The sequence below is a fragment of the Rattus norvegicus genome, chromosome 2, assembly GCF_036323735.1.
Source record: "Rattus norvegicus strain BN/NHsdMcwi chromosome 2, GRCr8, whole genome shotgun sequence".
NCBI classification, from domain to species: domain Eukaryota; kingdom Metazoa; phylum Chordata; class Mammalia; order Rodentia; family Muridae; genus Rattus; species Rattus norvegicus.
Genome location: NC_086020.1, coordinates 79,966,519 through 79,990,393, shown reverse-complemented (window position 1 = coordinate 79,990,393; position 23,875 = coordinate 79,966,519). Strand labels below are relative to the sequence as shown.

General features: G+C 48.7%; 1 protein-coding gene across 4 annotated transcripts in view; it reads right to left on the bottom strand.

The window, feature by feature from the left end:
• Ankh (ANKH inorganic pyrophosphate transport regulator) overlaps positions 1–23,875 on the bottom strand; it is a 127,873-nt gene that overhangs the window by 20,829 nt on the left and 83,169 nt on the right. For all 4 annotated transcript variants that reach the window (XM_063281148.1, NM_053714.2, XM_063281149.1 and 1 more), the window contains exons 3-8: positions 20,828–20,946; positions 17,466–17,549; positions 10,402–10,572; positions 8,258–8,392; positions 5,889–5,981; positions 2,431–2,526 (exon numbers count right to left, since the gene is read on the bottom strand). In XM_063281148.1, coding sequence (XP_063137218.1) covers positions 2,431–2,526; positions 5,889–5,981; positions 8,258–8,392; positions 10,402–10,572; positions 17,466–17,549; positions 20,828–20,946 — 698 coding nt within the window. The remainder of the gene's footprint in view (positions 1–2,430; positions 2,527–5,888; positions 5,982–8,257; positions 8,393–10,401; positions 10,573–17,465; positions 17,550–20,827; positions 20,947–23,875) is intronic.

The following is a 23,875-nucleotide window of genomic DNA, read 5'->3' as shown; positions in this document are numbered from 1 at the left end:
ACATCCTTATTTCTTTTTTTTTTAAAGATTTATTCATTTATTATATATAAGTACACTGTAGCTGTCTTCAGATACACCAGAAGAGAGAATCGGATCTCTTTACAGATGGTTGTGAGCCACCATGTGGTTGCTGGGAATTGAGCTCATGACCTCTGGAAGAGCAGTCGGGTGCTCTTAACCGCTGAGCCATCTCTCCAGCCCCACATCCTTATTTCTAAGGTGGACTCGCACCGAGACAGTTCCACTTATGTATGTTTTCTTGATCTGGGATTAAATATAAGAAATCAACATCTGCCTGGGAGAGAGATAATGGCATTTTTCCAGATCCTGCCATTATCTTAAACTTGCTAGAGATCAAATTCACTGAGATTCAAATTATTGGCCATGAATCATTGCCCTCTTCACTCAAGCCCAGCTATGGGAAGCTAAGCCCACATAAGAGGAGGCAGGTTGAGGAGCCTGGCAGCTGAGCCATCGGGCCCCGAACTGTTGGCTCCGAGCAGATGAGGCCCAGTCCCACAATCTGGCTTCCAGTCATCTTTTGACTCCAAGTCATTTAACAGCCTCCAAAAGCTGAGGTCTGTTCCTGGAACAGAAGCTTCTCTGGTTTTTTCCTAAAATACCCTCTTGAGTAGTTTCAAAGTTGCTCAGTGTTTTGCTAACATTTTAGGGAACTATGGAAAAACTGGCACACCATAGGAAGAAAGAAGAAATGCCAACAGGGGACCAGGTCACCTGGGGTCACTGGTCAACTCCAACTTCAGATGTAGTCAGAAATTCTCTCCAAGCTGGGAGCCTTGGGTTCAGTGTGTGCTGCCCCACCTCACAGGGACAGGTGGCTGCAGGGGTAGGGGTGGTGGTGATGGGGTCCAGGTTATGATGTTGTGGCTCAGTGGTCCCAAAGGCTTTCTGTGACTGTATGTTTTGTGTTGTCAAGCACGACTCAGCTGCTGGACCAGGTAGTAAGCTATACGTTTTGCCTGGCCACTGGGGGTCTGAAGCAGGGACCGCTTCTCGAGGATAATCAAGCTGAATAGTTCTGAGGACTATGGCGACAGGGCAGTTACTGTCCAGCTGTCCTCAGGAAGATACTTCAGCTCTTGGTCCTCTGTACTGGCTGTTAACGATGACTGCAGAACACACTCAGGCCATCAGTATAGAGTATGTATAAATGGAAATTAAGTTCTATGGGACTCTAGGAGTAGTACAGCTGCAGCAACAAGGGAAAACGGAGCTAAGTTCAAAAGGGCCACATTCCTTAACCCCTTAACAGTCCCGTGGCACAGCTGCTCTGCTGGTTGGCTTGTTCCCCTGCCTTTAGTAACCGATTAAACTACCAGTCTCAGATGGTACAGTGCTTCCTTTGGCTTTTACAGCATGTGCACAGTCCCTCACGTTTTCTGAAATTCTCTTCCCACATGGGAGCTTGGTGATACTAGGATGTGTTGTTGACTTAAGAATGTACACCAAGACTCCTGGGAGGCAGAGGCAGGCAAATCTCTGAGCTCTAGGCCAGCCTGGTCTACACAGTGACTTCCAGGCCAGTCGTGCTACATAGAGATAGACTGCTAAAAAGAAGAGGAAGGAGAAGAGGAGGAAGAAGAAGAAGGGAAGGAAGAAGAGGAGGAAGAGGAGGAGAAAGAGGAAGAGGAGGTGGTGGAAGAGGAGGAGGAAGAGGAAGAGCAGGAGGAAGAGGATATATATCCAGGCACCAAGAGCTCAGTGTTGACCACTCCCAGTCACAGAGTATCCTCTGCACTGATAGAGTTTATGGGACTCAGGAGAGGCCCCCATAGTATGGCCAAGTAAGTCAGCTGTATCAGAACAATGTAATCAGGAAAGGCATTTCTACCAGAGAAAATATACTAATGCAATTCTGGAAAGGGCGATGGCATCTACAAAGCTGACTCGAGGTTTAAAAGATGAACTGGAGATTCTATAGCAAGAGAGGAGCATTGGCTGGAGGTACAGCTCCCAGACAGAGAGCTCGTCTCTCACGTGCAGTGGGTGGCACGGGTATGTATGACAGCAGGTCTGCAATCCCAACACTCAGGAGATGGATCGATCCCGTAGGGCAAGCCGGTTAGCTACAGGAGCTGAGTCATGAGGACCCAGCCAGGTTAAATGAGAGACCCTGACTTAGTAAATAAAATAGAAAGGGGTCCAGGAAGGGGATAGTTACACGCACACGAATTACTCAAATTACAGTTGTCCTTGTTGATCATGTTTGTGGGTCTGAGAAGCAATGTAAAAACTTCCACTCCTAGAGTCAATGGTCTTGGACAACAGTCATTAATTAAGACAGTCAGGCACCACACTGTGGAATACAGGATTGTTTCCTTTAAGATCACAATCTCCCTCTTTGTGAGCACACCCACTCACGCCGTGACAGAGAGAGCTTGCGCTCTTCCCCATCCCCACTCTGCTTACCGTCAGTGACAGTGCCATGCAGACGAAGGTGAACTTCTTGATGTGGGCCGAGGTGACCGTGTTGTTCGTGTTGGCCAGTTTATTGCTGGGGTTATTCTGGGAAAAGAGAATGGCAGAGATGACAAGGCGGGCTTAACCTCGGCTGAGCCCCCAGATCACAAAGAGCACCTTGTTTTATCTGACGTGCCTCGAGTACTGATTTCAAGTGGCAGCTCGGAAGATGGCTGTCACACTGGGTCTCTAAAGCGGCTGTCGGGTTCATGCCCAGAAACATTAACCAGAGGGAACTCTGGGCTCTTTCAGTCCTCTGCCCTTGGCACCAGGCTGCCACCTCACCCTGAAGGGCCTTGGCTCCGAAACCTGCTTCCTGACTCATGTGTCCCCTTTTGGCTTCAGCAGACCCTGTGCCTGGCCACCAGAGTTGGTGTCTCCTTAAATGCCATGGCTCACTGACCTCTGGGGATCCTCTCTCTCTACCAGAGGAATAAAACTCACCTGAGCTCTTACAGACTGCTCTGGACCCCACAGTGCCCGCCCAGCTTTATTCCCACCTCAAACGGGCTCCCACCCATCCCCACATCCAGGCCTTTGTCTCTCCCCGCTGTTGGATTTCCTGGTTTTCAGAATATCCCTCCCCTGGACACACGTCACCTTCCCAGCCAACCCGCTTGTGACTTACTGACAGTTTCTTGGCCTCCCTCCTTATGATGCAGGAGCTGCCTGGGTAGACAATTATGTCCACATATGTTCAGACCCCTGTGCACCTCTGCAATGAAGTACTGCGCCCCTTGCCCACTCTCTAGCACCATCTTCCTTATGAGGGGCAGAACATCAAAGGGCATTGGCTACACTGAGCTGTAAGCCTGTAAGCAGGTGGTTCGTGTATCCTCTCACAGGACACCAAGAAGTACAGCGAGGGAGGAAGCCTGCTGAGGCTGTGTCAGCCCACTGCCAACCAGGCTCTTAGAAGAGCCTTACTCCGAGAAAATCAGAGAAGAACCCCGCTCTATAACAGATCGGATTAGCTCCAGAGCCTAGGAACAAAGGCTACCCATGAACCCTGGCTCCACCATAGCTGTATGGGGGTGGGGTGAGGCAACTTAGCCCATGCTGCCGGCCGGTATGAGAACTCTTCATGGGTAAGAGGACGACGCACCCACATCTCTGCAGCTATCTCTGCAGACGCAGCGGAAATGAACCGGCACAGCAGCACTAGACAAGCCTTTCATTTTATTGCCTGAGGAGCTCTTTGAGAGGCAACAACTAAAAAGAGAGAGACATTGCACACACGGCTTATATTTCACCAGAACCACTACAAGGCATGTCACACGTCTTAAATCTCTTCATCTGGAACCCACAGAGAGGTGGAAGACTCCAGTAGTCAAGACAGGGGATGCTGAAGCCCACACAGAGAGGTCTGAGGTACTGGTGGCCAGATGGCCTTCCCAACCATGGCTTGCACTGCCAACTGGAATGTGTGGCAACAATGGGTGAGGTTTTAGAAGGATCCCAAGTAACTCTAGTTTCTGGCCAGAGGTAGGCTCATTAAAAAAAAAAAAATCATAGCTTCTAACCTGTGATTAAGGGTAAGACAATGTTTGTATTGGGTGTTCTTGCTGAAGACAAACAGGGTGGTATTGTTAAGTTTTATTATTATAAGGTAGCCAAAAGCAACTTCAGATAGGACAGTTCCAGCCAACACCTCACCCATTTCAGTACCTGCTTTCTTGTCTGTAAGTTGCATTAAATAATCTTACTTAGCAAAGGGAGAACAGAAATTTAGCAAGGACCAACATCTGTGTTGTTTTCTAGGACTCACTACACACATGTTCCTTGAAATGAAAGCAGTGGTCCTATGTACAGACTACAGTAACTCCGTAACAGAAGGTCCAGCTCTTAAAGCAACTCGGACCTTTGTACTCAGGGGTCTGCATGAAATAACCACGAGTGTGCTGCATCCAGATGTGTGTAACTGGCAGTGGGTGGGAACCAACAGACAGCTGAGGGAAGGCCTCAGCAGCACTGTCCTGCGTAAGATCACTGGCCCATCTCAGCTTAGGACAACTGGGGGGCCCTGCAGGTGAGAGGAGAGTCAGGCTTTGTGATGAGTGTGTGTACCCAAGAAAGGAAGGAGAGGGGAAAGGAAGAATGGCAGGAGGCTGGGCAGTGTGGAAGAATGCTGCCATGGGAGGTGAGAACAGAATGTGTGTGTGTGTGTGTGTGAGAATGTTCAGGAAGGGGGTGGGCTGATGATGATCTTTGTCTAGACTTGGGGGATACCCTGGACTTAGGGTGTGATGTGGGATGGAAGCACTCGGGTACCTGTCTAGGAAGCTGTATTCTACAAGTCTGGCCTTTGCATAGGAGGCCTTTCTGAAGCCGGCATTGTGAGCTCTGGCCTGGCCTTGTATGGCTTCATGAGTCTTTCCTGCCCACAAGAAGTTGGAGCGAGGGCCCAGGTAGGATGGGGAGCAGGTGCAGTGACAGTTAGGCACCAGAGCCCAGCTGCCCATTTTGACCTGCTGGAGCCCTTGGCTATGGGGCCTTTCTCCTCATAGTTACTAGCGGATAAGAAAAAATAGAGGTAGCAAAGGCTCTGAGCGACTGCTAGAAAAAATCAAGGCAGAACCTGCTACAAGTGTCAGGCTGGTCATTCCTCTCCCACTTTTCTCTTTGAATGCATTATATACCACCGTATAAAAATAGTATGCCTTGCTAGCCATTCGTTTCAACAAGAGAGGTATAATTAGGTAGACATCTATTAAATGACAAGCAGGACAGTCTCCACAAAGCCAAAGATGACATCAGAAGGGTTAGATGCCTCCCCTGGAGGGACCAGCAGTCATGAGCGGGCGGAGCTGCTGGCCACTGAGGGTTCTGGCTAAACTGGAGAGTGGAGGTACGGAGCTGGAGAGAGAGAGCTCCAAGCACCCACATCTGACGTCCTCTAGGCTCTAAGGGCACCTGCATGCACCTGGTGCACAGACTCACACGGCATATACATATATGTTGATAAGTATACCTTAAGAGAACCCCCAAATGGGAGGCAAGCATTCCTGCACAACACTGTGCATATCTCCCTGCCACAGAAAGGCAGCCATGTGACCTCACAGGAAGTCAAGCCCCTGCCTCACATGTCTACAACTTGGCCATTGAGTACAGCACCCACAAGGTACGGCACAGACTAGACAATAAGCCACAGGAACAAAGTCTAGTAAGCTTCATTTGGGAAGTTATTTACTTTCCCTCCTGAAAATACTGAGAGGAATACTGAGAGGAATAATGTGATGACAGGAAGATCAATATGGAAAAGCATTACAGAATCTACAGCAAGAGAAGCCTCACTCCCCTCTGTCATTCTCAGAGGAAAACACCCAGGGTTTCTCCTCGAAGACCCCTGCCCATCAAGTGACAGTGTTATGACATGTGCTTCTGACACCATGCCCTAGAGATCTCACCTTGTCAAAAGCAGGGTAGACAGCACGGATTTCTGTCAACCAGCCATATGGCATGTGACCCACGGGGTAGGTAGCTGTCAGAATGGCCACTGCCTGTAAGGGAAAAATAGACAGCATCAGTGTGGGCACCAGCAGGAAGTCCTCCAGGATCTGCCAGGGCACATGACAATACATCTAGCAACACATCTGTCCTTGTATTCACTAGTCACATGACAGTCTGACACAGAGAGGATGCCTGGCAGATAATGTTTCCACATGACTCTGATGAAGAACAGGCAACGTCTCCTTGCTTGAAAAGCCAAGGTTTCAATCCAGCTTCCTCAGACCCCAGAATCTTGGCTGTTCGCATCGGACCTAGGCAAGCCCCCAAGTCACTCACAATCTTACCTGTGTTTTGCATGTGTGTCTAGGGCACATGCGTGTGTTCACATATGTGTAAGTGCATGTGCTGCATGTGTGTGCATAGGTCAGATTGGCACTGGGCACCTTCCTCGATTACTCTGCACCTCACACACTGAGGGAGGGCCTCTCCCTCACTCATTCATTTGGCTCACCCATCTCGTCAACTTGTTCAAGGATCCCGCATCTCCACCTCCCAAGCTCTGGGATCACAGTTGGAAGCTGGTGACACGGACTCTGGTCCACACTGAGCTATCCCCTGAAGCCCAATATGGGTCCCAAAACAACACTAGGAACAGCCTTAGGTTGGCCCTGCTTCTCTTCCTCCATGCTGTCCCTCAGCATGGCACACACTTGCCTGTCAGTGACTCTGTGCTACCGTCTCTCCAATGCAACACATTTCAGGCTGCTTGGTCCTAGGGGTCCAACTGAACAGTTTTATTCAGTAAAATCAATAAATATTCCATGCAGGGAAGGCTCCTGACAGGTTTCCATGAGCAAAGGGTTTTCTCTTCCTGCGTGAATGGAAAGGAAGTCTGGCATCTAAGGCTAACCTCTGGCAGTTGGCGTTCTAACTCTGCGGAGGAGGAAGTCAGGCTCCATGTGTTTTCACGGACAGAGCAACTGTGCCCAGCACACGAGGACATGATACAGGCCACAGCTGTGTGAGGAAACTTGGCGTGGCGTGATGTGGCATGGCATAAAAGAGCATCATGGTTAGGCAGGCCTAGATCCAAGCCTCCCTTCTGCTCCCATGTGAGACGGGAACTTAGACTCCCCTCTCAGTTTCTCCACGGAAATGGCGCTGGTAATATTAATCACATAGGGCTGATGGGAAATGACTAAAATGCACATGAATGCCTAAGGTGTAAGCACACAGCACAGACCCATGAGCTCTTTCTCCCCTACCCCCTACCCCCGTTGAGTTTCTATGCCATAGCTGGCAATTTGGAAATGCCTAATACAAAATCTGTCCTCTTTTGGTTTATTTAGGCGAAGATGGGATTCTGGCACACAATCAATGGGGGTTCCATCGTTTTACTGGGGAAATCAGTATCTGACTGACAGAGCTGCTGTACTGTAACAGCCACCCAAGATGACATCTGTGACTCAGATACCAAAGTCCAGGAACAGACAGGGGCCAGAGAAAGCATTCTGCTTTTGATTTATTACAGGCACCTTCTCCTGGCCAACAGCAGCTCTTCCCAGGACATGGAAACTGGCAGGATGCTCGGGGCTGGGGCGCTGCTGCTGGTGCAGCCGAGGCCAGGTGTAAACAGGAGGCCTTAATGAGAAGCCACAAGCCTTCCTAAAGGATCAGGGGTGCCAGCAACAGAATTAATTCTCCAGAAGGCAATGGAGGAGGAACAAATGAGGTCACTCTGTTTGATCCCCGCTCGCAAGAAGGAACGGATGAGCCAACCCTTCCAGTGGAATGGCAGCCAGTTTCCAGGTCCATTTCTGGAGCTTTGAGTCAATGCACACAGGAGAGCCTCATCTTCAGGAGGGCTGGCTGTCAAAGAGCCCATAGGTGACATGGCCCAGGGGCAGAGAGGTGAGGATAGGCTGTGTCACTGTGGAAGCTCTGGGCACTGATAGAGTTCCTACAGGCTTGTCCCATCATCCTTTGCGGCCACAGTGAAGAGGCTGCATGCTGACACTATGGAGAGCTAGAAGGGCCGTGGGAAAGAGGTCAGGGAGCTAGAATGTTCTCACTGTCCCAGCCTCTAGCAGGTTCTGTCTTGTCTTTCCCTCTTATGCCTCAGTTCCTCAGGTGCTAAATGAGAAAGATGAAGATACTGTCTTCCACAGTCATAGAAATGGGAAATTTCTAAAGTCGCCCAATCACGGCTGCCTTTGTCATGGTGTCATATGATTTAGCACTGCCTGGGCTCTCGCGGTGAACTGGGAATGAGTACATATCGTTTCTCTCCCCTGACATGTGCTTACGTACTCACAAAGTTCCCTACCTCTGTAGCAGCAGAACTGCCACCAAGATCCCGGGACACAAAGAGGTTGACAATGGGCCGGCTGATGCGCTGCGTGGCCAGAATCAGAGCCAGAGGCCACCAGAAGCTCAGCATCTTTCTTATGGTTGCGTCGCCCTGTGTTGGCAAACAGAGGTCAAAGCTCATTAGGTTCCAGAAGTAGAACAGGAAAACAGCTCAAAAGCCAAAGCTTGTTCTTCAGACACCAATCGATAGCAACTTCACCATGCTTCACAGTAACACACAGAAAAGCCCCTGTAGGCATGCCAAGTTGAATTAAAACTAAATGTACAGTCTTATTAGAAATTAATCCAGACGGTTGGTAGCTGCCATGAAATCAAAGCACGCAGTGGATGAAGTCTGATGGATCCCGACCACTGTTTTCCATATGCAGAACCAGCTTCCACACAAGGTGGAGCCCAGCTCCAGGGCCTGAGAGAGCAGGTTTCAAGTGAGTCTCTGTTTATGTCATCACAGTGGCTGGCTTGAAGCCACGTCAGTAGGAGGTAACTCTGAGAAATGAAAGCTATCATAAATCTACTTTGGAATCAGTCAATATACACAAATGTGTCTAATTACCACAGAACTATTGAGTGCATTTACAGACTCCCACCTCCAGATCCTCCACAGGAGCCACACACACTGTGCAGGAGCCTAAGCGGAACAAATGCACACTGAGAGACAAGGCAGGTCTTAGGACGTCCACAGCCAAGGTGTGTGCTAACTTTCAAGCTTGGCTTCTATTTCGAAATGTAGGTTTTGTTTCTTAAGAGGTTAAGAGTTACGTCATGGAACCCTCTCAGGCATTTTGATTTCTTTCCCTTTGCTGGAGGCAGAAGATGGGAAAGGAAAGAGAGGGAGGGAGGGAGGGAGGGAGAGAGAGAGACAGAGACAGAGACACAGAGAGACACAGAGACAGACACACACACAGGGAGAGAGAGAGAGAGAGAGAGAGAGAGAGAGAGAGAGAGAGAGAAACAGAGAGACCAATTACCTTGGTCCTATCAAGGTAATTGTGGCTGGCCAAGTGGTAGAAATACCTAGGCAGGATTTCCATGACACCTCGACCTAGAATGAGGTACATGGCCACCGCAGTTACTGTTGTGATGTGGTGAAGGCACTGTATGGTTAAGCTGGGGCAGGGGGTGGTGGTGGAGGGTGGTCAGGGTTAGACATGATCTTTCCTGTCTGCCTTGGCGCTAGATGGAGAGAAACGATGTCTAATGTGCGTGGTAGGAGGAGTAAGCATGCACACAGCACAGTACTGCTCCTAACTTGTGACGGGACGTTTCTCCAAGGAGGCTTCCTATTCCACACCACCAAAACTGGAGACCTTCAGGTTCTCTGCAGCACAGATACTGTCTCGGACTCATTTAGTTTTTCGTTTGTTTGCTTGTTTTTGTCCCCACCCCCCACCGTTGCTCCTGTGTTGCTCTTACTTGCCTATCGAGTTAGAGGCCATATCTTAAGATTTTCCATCACACTGTAGTACCTAAAGCTCTGGCCAGTCCCGAGGACACGCTCAATTGAGAAACTGAGTGAGACAGGCCATTGCAGAGAATATATATAAACAGAGCCCGGGGCTACAATGTTTAAAACAACAAGACACAAGCACAGAGGTCCCATAAACCCTAAAACCTTCTGGACCATGAAAGAGATTTCTACAGAGGGTACAAGAAGGTCCAAGTGCTGGGTGAAAGCTGTTTGAAACTAGAGGCCATCTCAAGATTCCTGTCACAGTGTGGTGCCTAAAGCTCTTCCCAAAAGCCCTTGAGCTGACATGACACACTGTCTCCTCTTTGGTGAGGAGGAAGCGGGGTGGTCACTTCTACGGTCATTCCCGTCCCGAGCTCACACTACTCTGACTGCTTTCCCCTCAGAAAACCCCGAGCATGTGAGGTCTGGGTTTTCATTTCATGTTCTATGGGTCTTAGTCAGACTGGTTGAGCAGGGAAAGACTGCCCTGGGGGTTAGGCAGAGAGAGATGGAGGGTAGGGAGAATCAGAATAGGGCGACAAGTATGACCATCACTTGATACATGCAAATACAACAATTACACAGCGAGTCCTGTCCCTTTGTACAACGAGCATGCGCTAATATTTCAAACAGTCGAAAGGTGCACGCACCCCCAGCTCTGGGCCGCTCCTGTCAGGGATGATGTCGTGGATGTTCCTGTAGTAGCCCAGGCACAGCGTGGTACAGCGCACAAGTGCACCCATGTACAGAGACAGGATGGGGATGAGCAGCGGCTCTCGGCATTCCAGGTGACTGTGAAGTAAAATGGCTACGAACACAACCTGCGAGAGGGCAAACAGGGCAGGTGAGCAGAGCGAAGGCGCGTGGGCCTCGGTGGTCAGGCCATCCTGAACCCAGTAGCTGATGCAGAGAGCTGATCACAGGCTCTGACTCCATTCTGATCTCTCAGATGCAGATGCCAGGGGTGGACCAGGTTCACAGCCATGGCTCTGTTAGATCCACCACTGAGGCTCCTTTAAGGCAACTGCACATCCAGTCAAGATTACCAACTAAGAAATACCTAGAAACTTTGGCCTCTTATCTCCCTCTCCAGTGGCCACTGGAGGCTTTTTCCACACCAGAGCAAAAACCCTGATGCACAGGGCAGATGAGCAGGAACATTTACAGGGCAAAACTCTCTAAAATGCTGTTCTGAACACTGCTGGAAACGTGACGGAACAACCTAAATTGAAAAATACATAATTCCAAGCTGGGAAAGCTATTAAAATATCAACCACACGTGACTACAATGCCTGTTTGTTTATCCAGTTAGAGCCCTGGATGTCCTGTACTTGGAAGTAACAGGTTTTGTATTTACCATCTACAACAATCCAAACCACGGTGGTGATATTTAGAGGTTGAAAACGGGTTGTGTGGTTGGTAGAAGTGACCGTAGTCGGGAGAGACTGAAGTCATGATGAAGTGTAAATCTCTCTTGGATGGCTTCAGTCTCTTACAGTGCATTAACCTTCTCATCCTGCGGCTGCCAGAAATGGGGCCAACCTCAACACTGGGTCCTCAGAACATACAGGGCATGGATATGGGGCTAGGAGCAGGCACCTGAGAACATGGACTGAGACAGAGGCTGGGGAGGTGTTCACTCTCACTCTCTCGTTCCCCCAGGCTCACACACATTTGCCGTGCCAAGAGGACATACTGGGGAGTGGCGGAAGTAAGGACGCCATAATGTCCCCATGCTGCTTTGAGTCCGACCAAAGGCTCGGCAGCCTAGGTGAATGGGTCAGAAGCTTAGACATTTGGGGTTGTGGACACAATGCCTCCTTACTTTGTTAACTAGTCAGAGCTCTCCCGGATGCCCTTTTATGCACACTTGGAGTAGGTTATCTACAGCAAGCTCTGCCTTTTTACACTGTAAACCCTATGGTGATACGTAGAGCCTGAGACCTGGCTGTCTGGAGTGAGAGTGGGAAACTCAGTCATGTCCTCGAACCCTTACCTGTCAGGACAGAAACCTGAGGAGCAGGGCTGTGGATGGAGTACCTGAACAAGAGGGAGAGGGAAGTGTGCACCAGAGAGGTGTAAGCGAGTGGGGGTGACAAGATAGTGGTCCAGGGAGCACAAGGGTGATGGGTAGATGGGCTTGTCCAGGGGAGCTCCCAAGGCCAAGGTGAAGCTGCCGTCGTCAGCCTCCCCCTGAAACTGTACCAGGCTGAAGCATGCAGTCCAGCGCCTGTCACAGGCCTTAACTCTTCATGGCAGACCACATCACTTGCCAACTCAAAATAACACCTGTGCCCTCTTTATTCTAGTCCAGGACTCCAGTCCTGCATCTGACACGGCCACCAAAAGCATGTCGGGTCACTTTTGGAAGGAGGCTGCTGTGCTAGTGGGGCGTTCCCAGCGAAAGCATGTGCCCTGGTACCCAGAGTCATTCCCAGAGTGACTTCATGGGGCTGACAATCTAGTGGAGAGGACAGACATACTAACCAAACGACAGGCCAATGAGCACACACTGCCTGTCACAACAGAGTCCCTGCAGAGGGGGAAGCATGTCTGGGGGTACTGCCCTATCTGAGGCCTTTACACTGAGCAGAGGTGGGAGGAACAGGAAGGAGGTGGGGGGAACTGAGGCAGAATATTTCTTCTGGCCTGGAGAAGCTATGGTAGCTGGACTGTGAACTAGAGAGGAAGGTGGGAAGAGGACAATGCTAGGGCTAGACAGGCAGGGGTGTCTGTGGGGCTCCAGCTCCTCACCAGGCAGCCTGAGTTTAGGTTTGAGTTGCAGGCATCCAGAGGCTGAGGTGGTCAGGACCTTAGGGAATAAGAACAGCAGGGAGCCAGGGCTGCTGGGTAGACGTGAGTGAAGAGACCGTTCACTACTGTGGGCAGGAGGGGATGGCTTTCAGTCAGAGTAAGGGGCAGCCACAGAGGAGGCACAGAGAAAGGAAGAGATATTAAGGGCTAGGACATACATAACCCTTCATAATAAAGGGAGACGCCCCCAGGGTGGCGCCTACATCTCTCACCAGGTGACTGCACTCACAGACTTCTTGCTGTAGAAGATCTCCAATACAGGCTCTGGGTGTATTTGGAGGACCTGAGTGTGAGTGTCAGCCAGGGGCCCATAGGTAGCTTTGTCTGGAGAAGGTGAGGCTATGGATATTTAATGAGGGCATCCTGATCATGCTGTAGATGCTATGAACTTGGGAGACAACGTTTTTCTGTTCTATAGGAGGGCCTATTTGATGCAGATTTAGAGGCTGGGCATCCTGGACAGCACGGTGCAGGCTCCAGTGGGACCCCTCTGCCTGCCTTGGCTGTGTCACTGTATGGCCGATGGTCATGGAGGGAGTATGTGCGACAGGAAACTTGAACTCATGAAACCAGAGAGACTGGAATCCTACACTTCCTCCAGGGGCAGCCCTCAATGATCTAAGGCCCCACCTCTTACAGAGACGTCTCCTGTGTGGGAGACGGGCGGGAGCGGGTGGCAGACCATATCCAGACCTTCACAGGCATGAGTTAGTTTCCCTATGGACAGAATGAGGCCAGAGGTCAACTGTTTCCTAGAGAAGGAATCTGAAGTGAGGAGCTGCTGAGGTGTCTATGGGAGCATGGGGACTGCCTGCGGGGTCAAAAGGCACAAGGTCCTTAGGAAGAACATCTGGGGGGAACCAAGGGAGGCGAAGGCAGACCTGCGCAGGGAACACACAGAAAGGGAAGTAGGAAAACTTGGAGGCAGTGAGTGGAAACCGTCCTAAGAAGTGGCTGTGCAGTAACAAAGAGAGAGACAGGATGTGGCTCAAGAGGTACACGGGGCTCCAGAGAAAGATGCTTGCTGCTCTTGTGTTTTCCGAATCTGTGTATGTGCCCAGACAATCTCCAGAGGGACAGAAGGGTCACAGAAAACCAATTAACAACACTCCTGGGAAAGCAGGCTAGATCACAACCTCAGGTGCAAGCAGAGAGGGTGGCCCTGGAAGATCCCACCGCTCCAAACAAGGGGGCGTGGAAGCTGGAGGTTTAACTCCGTAGGACGCGGCCACAAGAAAAGAATGTGGTTGCTTGGATTTTCTCTGTGAAGTGAGAGCGGAGGTCCTCTCCCAGGAAGTGTACAATAGCACCCTAGGGTCAGCCGAAGTCACTGAGCCTGTACACTTTGCTGCCAGCGCAGGTACAAGGGTCTGGCAAGGTTAGGGTGTTGCCAAAGGCTTAGTTGATAGCGGTGATGCTGAGAGGGTTTTCAGATGACCTCAGAAGGCAAGGGTGGGCTTCAGCAGAGGGCAGGGCATGGGAGGTACCAGGAAGGACAAACAGTATCAGGAGAATTCTCACACTGATGCTGAACAAAGTAAAGCCTGGGTGATCACAGAATAAAACAGACCAGTAGCATTTTCACAAAGTCCCCAGTGATGTCACTGACTGGGACACCCCGAGTGGAGGTGGAGAGCAGGTCACATGCCTTGACTTATATGGTTGTGCGAACCCATAAACTCTGGGGAGATTTTTTTTTTAATTGGGAGTTGCTGCTAGAGTTCCGAGTATTATTAAGCAGTTTTTCTCACTGATTCATTCTCTCGCTCATTCATTCGTACTCTGAAAGCTCCTGGAAAATGCTGCCCCTTCCACTGAAGTTTCTGACTGCTCAATCAGAACTGCAGTGGCTGTGGAGAAGATGAAATATTGCAGGCCCAGGGCCTAATTACAATTTGTCCAGGGCTACCCTTAGCCTTGAAAATAGCCATTCCTTGCCCTCCTCTGGCCCTGCTGTCCTGACACTAACAGATAGAACCTTTTGGGATGTATTAACAAATCCCCGTTCCCACTAACTAAGGTATCTATGGCTTGCAGTTGGGTCCCCCCTTTGCTGTAACCCACCTACATACTCTTCCCCCCCAAAGGATTTATAAAGTATTTATGATTTTCTTTGCTGTTACTATAAAAACATCTTTAAACTAGTACCAAACCCAGCATGGAATTTGGGGGTAACCTAAGCCTGTATTCTTGGGCCATGGCTGCCATATTTAGCTTCAGAATAAACGATCTCTTATTCCCTTGGAGGGAGGGTTGTGTTTTTGCATTGACAACAGCAAGGTAGATAGCTCAGGATGCTCTGCCTGTGACCTATATGCAAATGATCTGATTAGGTTCCAAAGGCTTTTCAGGTAATGATCAGAGCAAAGCAGAGAGGGGCAGGGACTGGGGGGCCCGGGAAGGGGGCAGAAGAGAAGACTTATGAGTGGGAATTATATTTATCTCCCAAACAAACTGTGGCAGGAACTCAAAGAACAAGGTTTTAAATAACTACCAGGAACAGCCCGGGGCCAGACAGCATCTGAACTCAGCTCCCTTCCCTTCCCCAACCAGACTATAGTTTCCAGTAAGCAGGGGCCAGGATCAGGTTAAAAATGAAGGAGGAAAATGGCTGTAGGCGTGTGGCAAAGTCTTTTCCATAAGCATGCTTGTTTTGTTTTCCCTTCCCTAGATGCCTACTATATTTAACTCAGGCAGAGCTAAATGCCTTTTCCCCCTTTTGGCTTTCTTTTGTCTTTGTGCCTTTGAAACAACACACATCTACAAACCCCCGATGAACTGCTGCTGCCGTTTGAAAGTCGAGCTGTTTCTTTCACTTCAAATTAAATAACAAGTGGAGAAGACGGCTTAGTCTAGTTCTCTTTAATAGCTGTACAGGCAAATTAACAAGATATATCAAAGAAAGATGCTAGCTGGTATTCAGGCACATGCACACCCACATATGTTAGCAAGAATTATTTTCAATTACTTTTCCTAGTGATCTATGGAGTGCAATTAATTTGGAAATTAATTTAATTCTTGATCTTTAGGGAGGTAAACCTAACAGTTTAACTAGATGATTTCCAAGCAGTGGCTTAGCGATGGGGGTGTACAACCAAGAGGAACGCAGGCGCGGCCAGTAGGCCGAATGGAGAATTTTGAAGTGTGAGATGATGACAGTCTACCTCTCCCTCCAGACACACATCATTCTCAAGCCCTGCCCCACCCGCATAGTTGAGTTTGCGCCCACTGATGCATTGCAGGGGTTGTATCTTCTTCCCAGAAATGTAAGGAAAGGAGTAGAAAGCCGGGGCGGGTGTCAGCCATGAGAGCTGCCCTTCCACTCAACCAATGTGGTCAGACAGTGGAATCAACTTCCCAGTTCGTTTTAAAATGTGGGCGTGCTGGCTAGTTTTACGTTAATTTGACACAAGCTACACTCATCTGAGAAGAGGGACCCTCACTTACAAAAGTACCTCCACAGCATCTGGGCTGTGGGGAAGCCTGTAGGGCAATTTCACAGGGATCGATGGGGAGGGCCTCGTTCATTGTGCGGGGTGCCACCCTTGGGCTGGCGGTGGTTCTGAGTTCTGTAAGAAAGCAGGCTGGGCAAGCCGTGATTTACAGGCCAGCAAGCAGCATCCCTCCATGGGCTCTGCATCAGCTCCTGCCTCCAGGATTCTGCCCTGAGTTCCCATCTTGACTTCCCTCTATGATGGGCCGAGGTGTGGAAGTGTAAGTCACATTAACCCTCTCCTCCCCACTTGCTTAGGTCTCTTGTATGGTGTTCCATCACAGAGATAGTAGCCCTAATAAGACAGTGGGGAAATGATGTGTAAGAGAGAGAACTTCGTGGGACCCAAACAAGAAACCATGTTTAAGAGTAATCCCAAGTGCTTTGGGGTTTGAGGCGGAAGGATCAGTGTTCAAAGTTAGCCTAGGCTATAGATCATATATATAACACATAAATGAACAGAAACCCAAACAAAACATCAAAGTAACAGGGCAAGATGGGCTAGTAGGTAAAGTGCTTGCTGCTCAAGGCTGGTGACATGAGGTGCAATTCCCAGAACCCAGACCAAGGTGGAAGGAAAGAGTTGACTGCACAAAGCTGTCCTATGATCTATCTCCACGTGTGCTTGGTACGTGTGCCCTACCCACAATTAGAAATAAAGTTCTAAAAAAAGGAAAGAGAACAGGGAAAAAGAATAATCCCATGAGTCCCAAGTGCTCACTCTGGAACTAAGTGACAGACTATGTTCTTTCGGGCCCTTCAGAGGGCAAAGTGACATGTATGACTGGCCCAAAACATGCTTGATATTACTCTGCTATCACTGTGTGTGTGTGTGTGTGTGTGTGTGTGTGTGTGTGTGTGTGCACCCTCACTTGTGTATGCACATGGTGGTGGGGCCAGAGGTTTCTGTGGATGTCTTTCTCCATCACCCACCATCTTTTGTTCTGAGACAGGCCTCTCACTGAACCTGGAGCTGGCCGGGATCCTCCCGTCTCCACCTCCCCAGTGCTAGGATCACAGACAAACACATTTTACCCAGGACTGGGGTTCTGTCCGCTGGTCCTCGTCCTCGCTCAGCAGGCTCTTTAGCCGTCGAGCCATCTCACCAGCGTCCTTACTAACCACTGCTCGTTCACACACCTCAGAAACGATGGTTCGGGCCTTACAAACTTAATTTGAGTCCACACAGCTTCCATCCTAGCAAGGCTGTACAGACTCTGATCACATGATATCACCTTCCCTCACTCATCAAGCCACCACCAGCATCCGTATGGGGTATGAGGCAAAGGCTGGGAAGCACCACCCTGACATAACTGTGAATATGGCTCCACACTCACTTCCGCCTAGCTGGTCATTCATCAGAAGGCCACTCTGAGAAGCTGTGACAGACACACAGACCATAGTTACCTGAGCTATGACATCTGAGATTGAGGCACATCCCACCAGGAAACTGTATTTGTGTTTTAAGAGAATGCCAGCATGAGTCCACGCCTGCCGGAAAGAACAGAATTTTCAGTGAGAGACATGGCTGGGATTATGGTGTTTCTTACATTATGGCTTCCTAGAATACTCTGTACCTCTAAGGGCCATAGTGGTGGTTTGGAAGTCTTTGGCTGGTATAAGTAACTTCGTGTGGTGGCTAGCTCCCTGTTAGCGTTTGAGTGGAGTAGATGGTAGCATGCATTTATTCAGTAGCACTGCTGAGGAGGTCGGCTGACCGGTTGGGTTGGTCTCTTTGACTAACAGGAGCGAGGACACAAGAGCTCCCCTAGAGCGCTCTTGATCCCCAAATGGCTTTTCCTTCCAGACAGCTTATTAGAACGAGGCTTCCAAGGTGGTTCTGAGAGAGTGAGGTCATCAGCTTGAGAGCAGATCAGGGCTCTGTGAGTATGTGGTCTCCTGGATCTGGCTTGGCTTTGTGTGTTTGATGGAGGGTAGGAGGAAGGCCCTAGAATAGGCAGCCCAAAGCTTAGCCAGCAGGAGGTGTGCAGGTTGATGCTCACAACAGGGTCTGTGTAAGAACTTCATGTGTTACTTCAATGGCTAATTGGACCGACAGAGTGTGCCGGTTAGATTTTTGTCAACAACTTGACACAAGCTAGGGTTCGTCTCCGAAGAGGGAACCTCAGATGAGAAAAGGCCTCTCTCAGAACTGACTACAGGCAAGTCTGTGGGGAAATTTTTTGATTGGCGATTGATACAGAAGGGTTTGGCCCATTACAGACAGTGCCATGCCTAGACAGGTTGGCCTGGGTGGTATAAGAAAGCGGGCTGAACAAGCCATAGGAAATAGGCCAGTAAACAGTGTCCCTCCATGGTCTCAGCTTGGTTCCTGCCTCCAGCCTGCCTTGGCTTGCTAAACAACAGACTGCAATCAGGAGTTGTAAGATGAAACAAACCCTTTCCTCCCCAAGCTGCTCCTGGCCATGATCTTCGTCATAGCAGCAGAACGCACACCAGAATACCAGAGAAGTAAGACGGCACCTGCACTGTACACAATGAGCAAATCACCGGGCCTAGGCTGAGATCCTGTGTAGCAGCTGCTGCCTTTACTGCTGTTCCCAGCTCCGAGGTCCCAACATGTCAAATGGTTTTTTGAAAAATGTGCTAACATTTGTACTTTGTAGGTTGTCTTGTTGTCTTAATGCCATCTGGGTGGAAAGTTTCATGACTTCTAAAAATTACCCCCCCCCAGCTAAGTTATCAGGATTGTGCTGCAGGCATATACATGTGCGTGTGCACACGTGCAGACGTGTGTGTAGGTGAATGAGGGAGATATGAGTGCTTCTTATAAATGTTCAGTATTACAAATCGATATCTAAGGATAGGTAGATGGATTGATGGAGGGATGGATGGAGAGAGAGAGAGAGGGGAAGAGAAAGAGAGAGAGGCCTAGAAGAATTCAGCTAGATATAGATATTAATAGATTGGTGGATGGATAGATAGATGGATGGATGGATGGATGGATGGATGGATGGATGGATGGATGGATTAGTGGATAGGCAGTTAGGTAGATAGATAACAAAGCCTAGGATAATTTAGATAGAGAGGGCGAGATGATAGATAGATAGATAGATAGATAGATAGATAGATAGATAGATAGATAGATATAGATAGATAGGGATGGAAGCATGGATGGATGGATGGTAGATAGATAACCAACCAGAGGTTGGGACCAAGGTCTAAATATAAAATTTGTGCTTCTTATACAAAAGAGTCTGAAGTAAGTCTCTCTATAGTATTTAAAATATTTTTGTGTATGAATCAGTTTCCCACCCATGAAATTGAGTGTATAATTTCCGAGATGTGGTACCATTCAGGGACCTTTTGGTTTTTGAGATCTAAGTCTGGGTTTCAGGGTGAGAGATGCTTAACTTGTACTGAGTTTTAAAAATGCTGTTGTGGCAAATAAAACATCTGGCAGGGGACAGAAGGCAAAGCATCTAAGAGTCTGCCTTCTATGAAAAGCCACGGGTTCTCAGAACTCACTATATAATTACCACTCTCCGTTTAGATCCTCACTTCCGTTTACAGGAAGGACAGAGTGACATCAGAGGCTCAGTCTGTCCAGCCTCAACTCCTTCAGCATGGAGACTTGACTCTAGGCTCCTGTGTAGATGCGTGGGGTGTGAGGACAGTAGAGTGCCTTTGACCTGTCCTTGGGTTCACCTGCATCAGCTCCCAGAGGCAACACAGCTGGCCAAAGTAGGGAAAGGAAAACGCAGGCACAGCTGTGCCCTGGGGACCCAAGCCTCCACCAACAGTAATTTACAAAGGAGCCAGTGGAAGACTTTATTATTAGGTATTAAATGTTGTTAACTCTGCATTGTCTCTATACCACCACACCAAAACGAAACTGGATCCATTACAGTTCTTGGTTTCGGTGCTAAGACTGGTAACTGAGTGATGGCATCTCCCGTCAGGATGTCCAGGAGAAGCACACTGTGAGACCAGCATGTTTGCACCACACAAGGGGCGAGTATATGAGAATGCTAGCCCTCATCTCCTAGTACTGAAGCCTATCATAAAAAAACACGTAATAACCTAATCAAAATGTTCAATTCTGCTTTCTTGCTGTCTGCAATAGCTTATGGCATATATATATATATATATATTTACTATAAATTGATGAGACACACTGGCTAACAAGCCCAAGGGTCAGTTGGAACCCAGCAAAAAAATTAAAATTAATTTAAAATTATACACACACACACACACACACACACACACACACACACACACACCCCAGACAATTAGAAATCCCTCTCCTGGATGTGTACTCCAAAGAACTGAAAGGAGGGACTCAAAAGGCTATTTATATACTCATGCTCATAATTTTAATCACAGCAGCCAAAAATGGAGACTTTAAATGAGTAGATAGGCAAAATGTATTTTATCTATACAAGGAAACATTATTCTGACTTACAAAGGAACGAAACTCTGGCACATTCTGTAACATTGAGAGAACATTGACAATATCTAAAATGAAATCAGCCAGGCATGCGAGAAGGAACAATGCCTGAGTCCCCCTCGTGTAGCACCTTGATGCAGTCACATTCATAGAAGCAGAAAGTAGGACGTGGTTTCTGGGATAGGGCACTGAACAGCTTTCGCGTGCGACATAAAAGGCCCTGGAAACTGACTGCACAGAAACACGAACGCTCTTCTACTATTGAACCAGACACACTAAAACACCTAAAATAGAGAATTCTACAATTGACACGCTTTGCCGTTAAGGAGAAGGAGAGCCCACAGTTTCCTCCACTTACCATGGCATCCATAAAAGGGAAGGCAGCGAGATACAGGAAGGCCCTTCGTGTTTTGCTCCCCACAGACTCGTCCACATGATGTAGCTTGTTGATGATGTAGTACCCTAAGTCACTGTAGGCTGCAAGGGACCGAAACAAACGTTATTTAAATATTTAGGAAAGGGTAGTTTACATGAATTTTCTCTTAAAGCCTTAAAGTAAGTTTAAATGTCTTACCTGCCTTGTAGAAAGGTCAGAAAAGCTGTAAGAGAACCATGTATAATCTCATTCTTCTACGGGGGTGGGCGTGGCTTAGTTACCCAGTGCTTTCATTAGTGTGTGAGGTAAGCATTGTGCCTTTCACCATGCACAGGAGGTCAGACTACATACTCCCCTATAAACAGCTATCTCTGAACGACATCGTCTCACTCATCGAAAGATGCTTAGTGAACTGACTTCCTTCGTATCTGCTAAATACTGATTTACCCAATTTCTTATTATGCATGTGCGATAGTATTTGGTATTGCAACAGAATGCTTGATGGAAAATAAATATTTAAATATTATTAGGTATTCACCAAAAGAAAATTTATAGGATTTAGCATGTGTTTTCCACAGAAGTTTTAAAGTGAGCTTTTAACGCTTGCCAGTGCTCAATGCCACTTCTTGGGCCAATGCTGGAACTGTCCTATACAGTAGAAAGTGATATTCAGGAGGTGTTTTGGGGGTCCTCCTGTGTCAAGACGTCATGGTGTGAGGCTGAAGCACAGAGGGCATCCAACACATACATGTGATGGTTGTATACAAACCCAACAAGCCAGAGAAAGAGAGGCAGGACTTGAGGACCCAAATCCTCAAAAGGACAGGCTGTGCTAGCTTTGATCTCACAGACATAGGTTAAGACAAAATGAATCAAAGCTGTACAAGGCTTGCCATGAGCTCTGCCAGTAGATGTTCCCACGTAAGTTAACGCTCTCATAACTGTGAATGTGTAAACAGGTGATGCCCGGGCATGGCACTGACATTATACATACGTGAGCTAAAGGGAAAAAGGAAACCCCCATGTCAGAGTCAGGGGCAACCAATCGCCCCACAGATTTAGTCAGTGGAGATAATGCTCCTTCGTCAGGATCAGTCTTGGGTCACAAGGATTTTGTGGTAATGCAACCTTGAAAACGGCCTTTAGGAACCTGAGATGTATCACTGCGAACCTCAGAGCTCATACCGGGCAAGAGCTGAGTTCAGGGGGAAGGAGCTGAGAGGGTTCTGATGTCCAGAGAGCAAGGCAGGACTGAGTTGAGAACCAAGAGACAGCTTCAGAGATAAGAAAGGCATTGGAGAGTGGTGGCTCTGTCAAGGCCATGGAGGGACAAGCAAAGAAGCCCGGGGAGAGGACATTCTGAAGCAAAAAAGGAGCATGAGAAGAGGAGGCTTATTACAGCCAGGAATGGGAAGGAGCCAGCTGTGCTCCGACCTGTCACTTGGACCAGAAGCCCTGACAGAGATGAGAAGCAGACAGGTGGCCTGAACTGACCCTGGAAGGCAGCGTGAGAGATTTAGTGAGTCTGTAGTGAGGTAAGAGGCACATTCAGACCCATGCTCAGCTCATGGAAACTCTAAGCTGGAAGGCAAGAAGAGTCCTGTGTCTCTCACAGTCTACGCTGGGATCAGAGCCATGGCCTCTTTATGCCTGATGCTATTTACTTGTGTATGTGTTTCCATGCAGTCGACAAGTGTTCACTTGGGCAGGGTCTTGCAAGGAGACCCCCCTAGTCTGGAAGAAATGCCCGGAATAAAAAGGCAATGGTGGGCACATGCAAGAGCATGGGGCCGCTATGAATAGCTGCGAGTGAAAATCCCTGGTAAAGGTTACAGTCCACAGAGCATGCCAGCTGACAAGACCTGACTACAAGGCTGACGCTGAGGACTATGGGATAGGGGAAGGCTGAGGGCCAGAACAGTGGTGACATGAGCAAACCATGTTTCCCTGAAGTTCAAACATCAAAGTCCTAACCCCTCGATCTCAGAATGTGAACTTATGTAGCCACAGAATTATTGCAGATATAAGATGAGGTCATACTGGAGTGGGTGGGTGTCCAACCCAATATGACTAGTGACCTTGTGAAAGGGAGAGATTGCATACAAAGACCGCTATGTACAGGGGGGAAAGAGTCCTTGTGAGGGCAGAGACTGGCTGATGCAGCTCCATGCTGAAGGCTGCCAGGAAAGTCTCAGAACCAAGGAGCTGGCAAAGGGCAAGTTGTTCCTCAAAGTGCTCAGAAGAAAGCAGGCCTGTCTGTACTTTGATCTCATACTTGTTGCCTACAACCTGTGAGACTGTGTATTTCTGTCATTTAAGCTGCACAGTCTGGAGTATTTTGATACAGCAGCCCTGACCAATGACTACAGGTTGGTTCCGAGAAAGGTGTTTTCGTTTTAGACTCTGGTTGGGGCCGTGAATGTGTGCAGCTCACAACAGGGCATGTGATCTGCACCTGTTGCCTGGGCACAGGGAAACCAATGGGCATGAGCGTCCTGACTCTTGCAATGATGTATTTCGGCTAAAGAAACAAGACTGAGCCTTTTTGTAGGGTATCTGGGGTAAACATAAAACAGTTAATGATGGCTTAGGGACTGTGGGATTCTTGGGCCTGTCTCCCAGCTCTGTCTCTAGAATGTATGTACTGCCTTATTTTTCCAGCTCCAGGGCCTGCCCAGCTCCCTGGGCCCAGCTTCAGGAGCACTTGGGACTCAGGGGTCCGAGGGCTACATTTTTCTGGTTTCTACTTTAGAACCTTCCTGTTTCAGCTACTACAGAGAAAACTTGGAGGCCAAAGAAAGCTTTCCAACCTCAGGTTTCCTTATTTATCCTTTATGTTAGCGGAACCTGATTAAGTCAGCAGCTGTTTCCACTCTAGATATGGTGCATAAACCCCTGGAACCTGTTTGCACCCTATCTCTCCCATTCCCCAACTCCAGTTTCCTGTGCCAGCCGCTGAGCATTTCCAACCCAGCTGAAGCTGGAGGCTGTGGTGATTTGTGTAAGGTGCTTTGCATAGGGTCTCTAGTG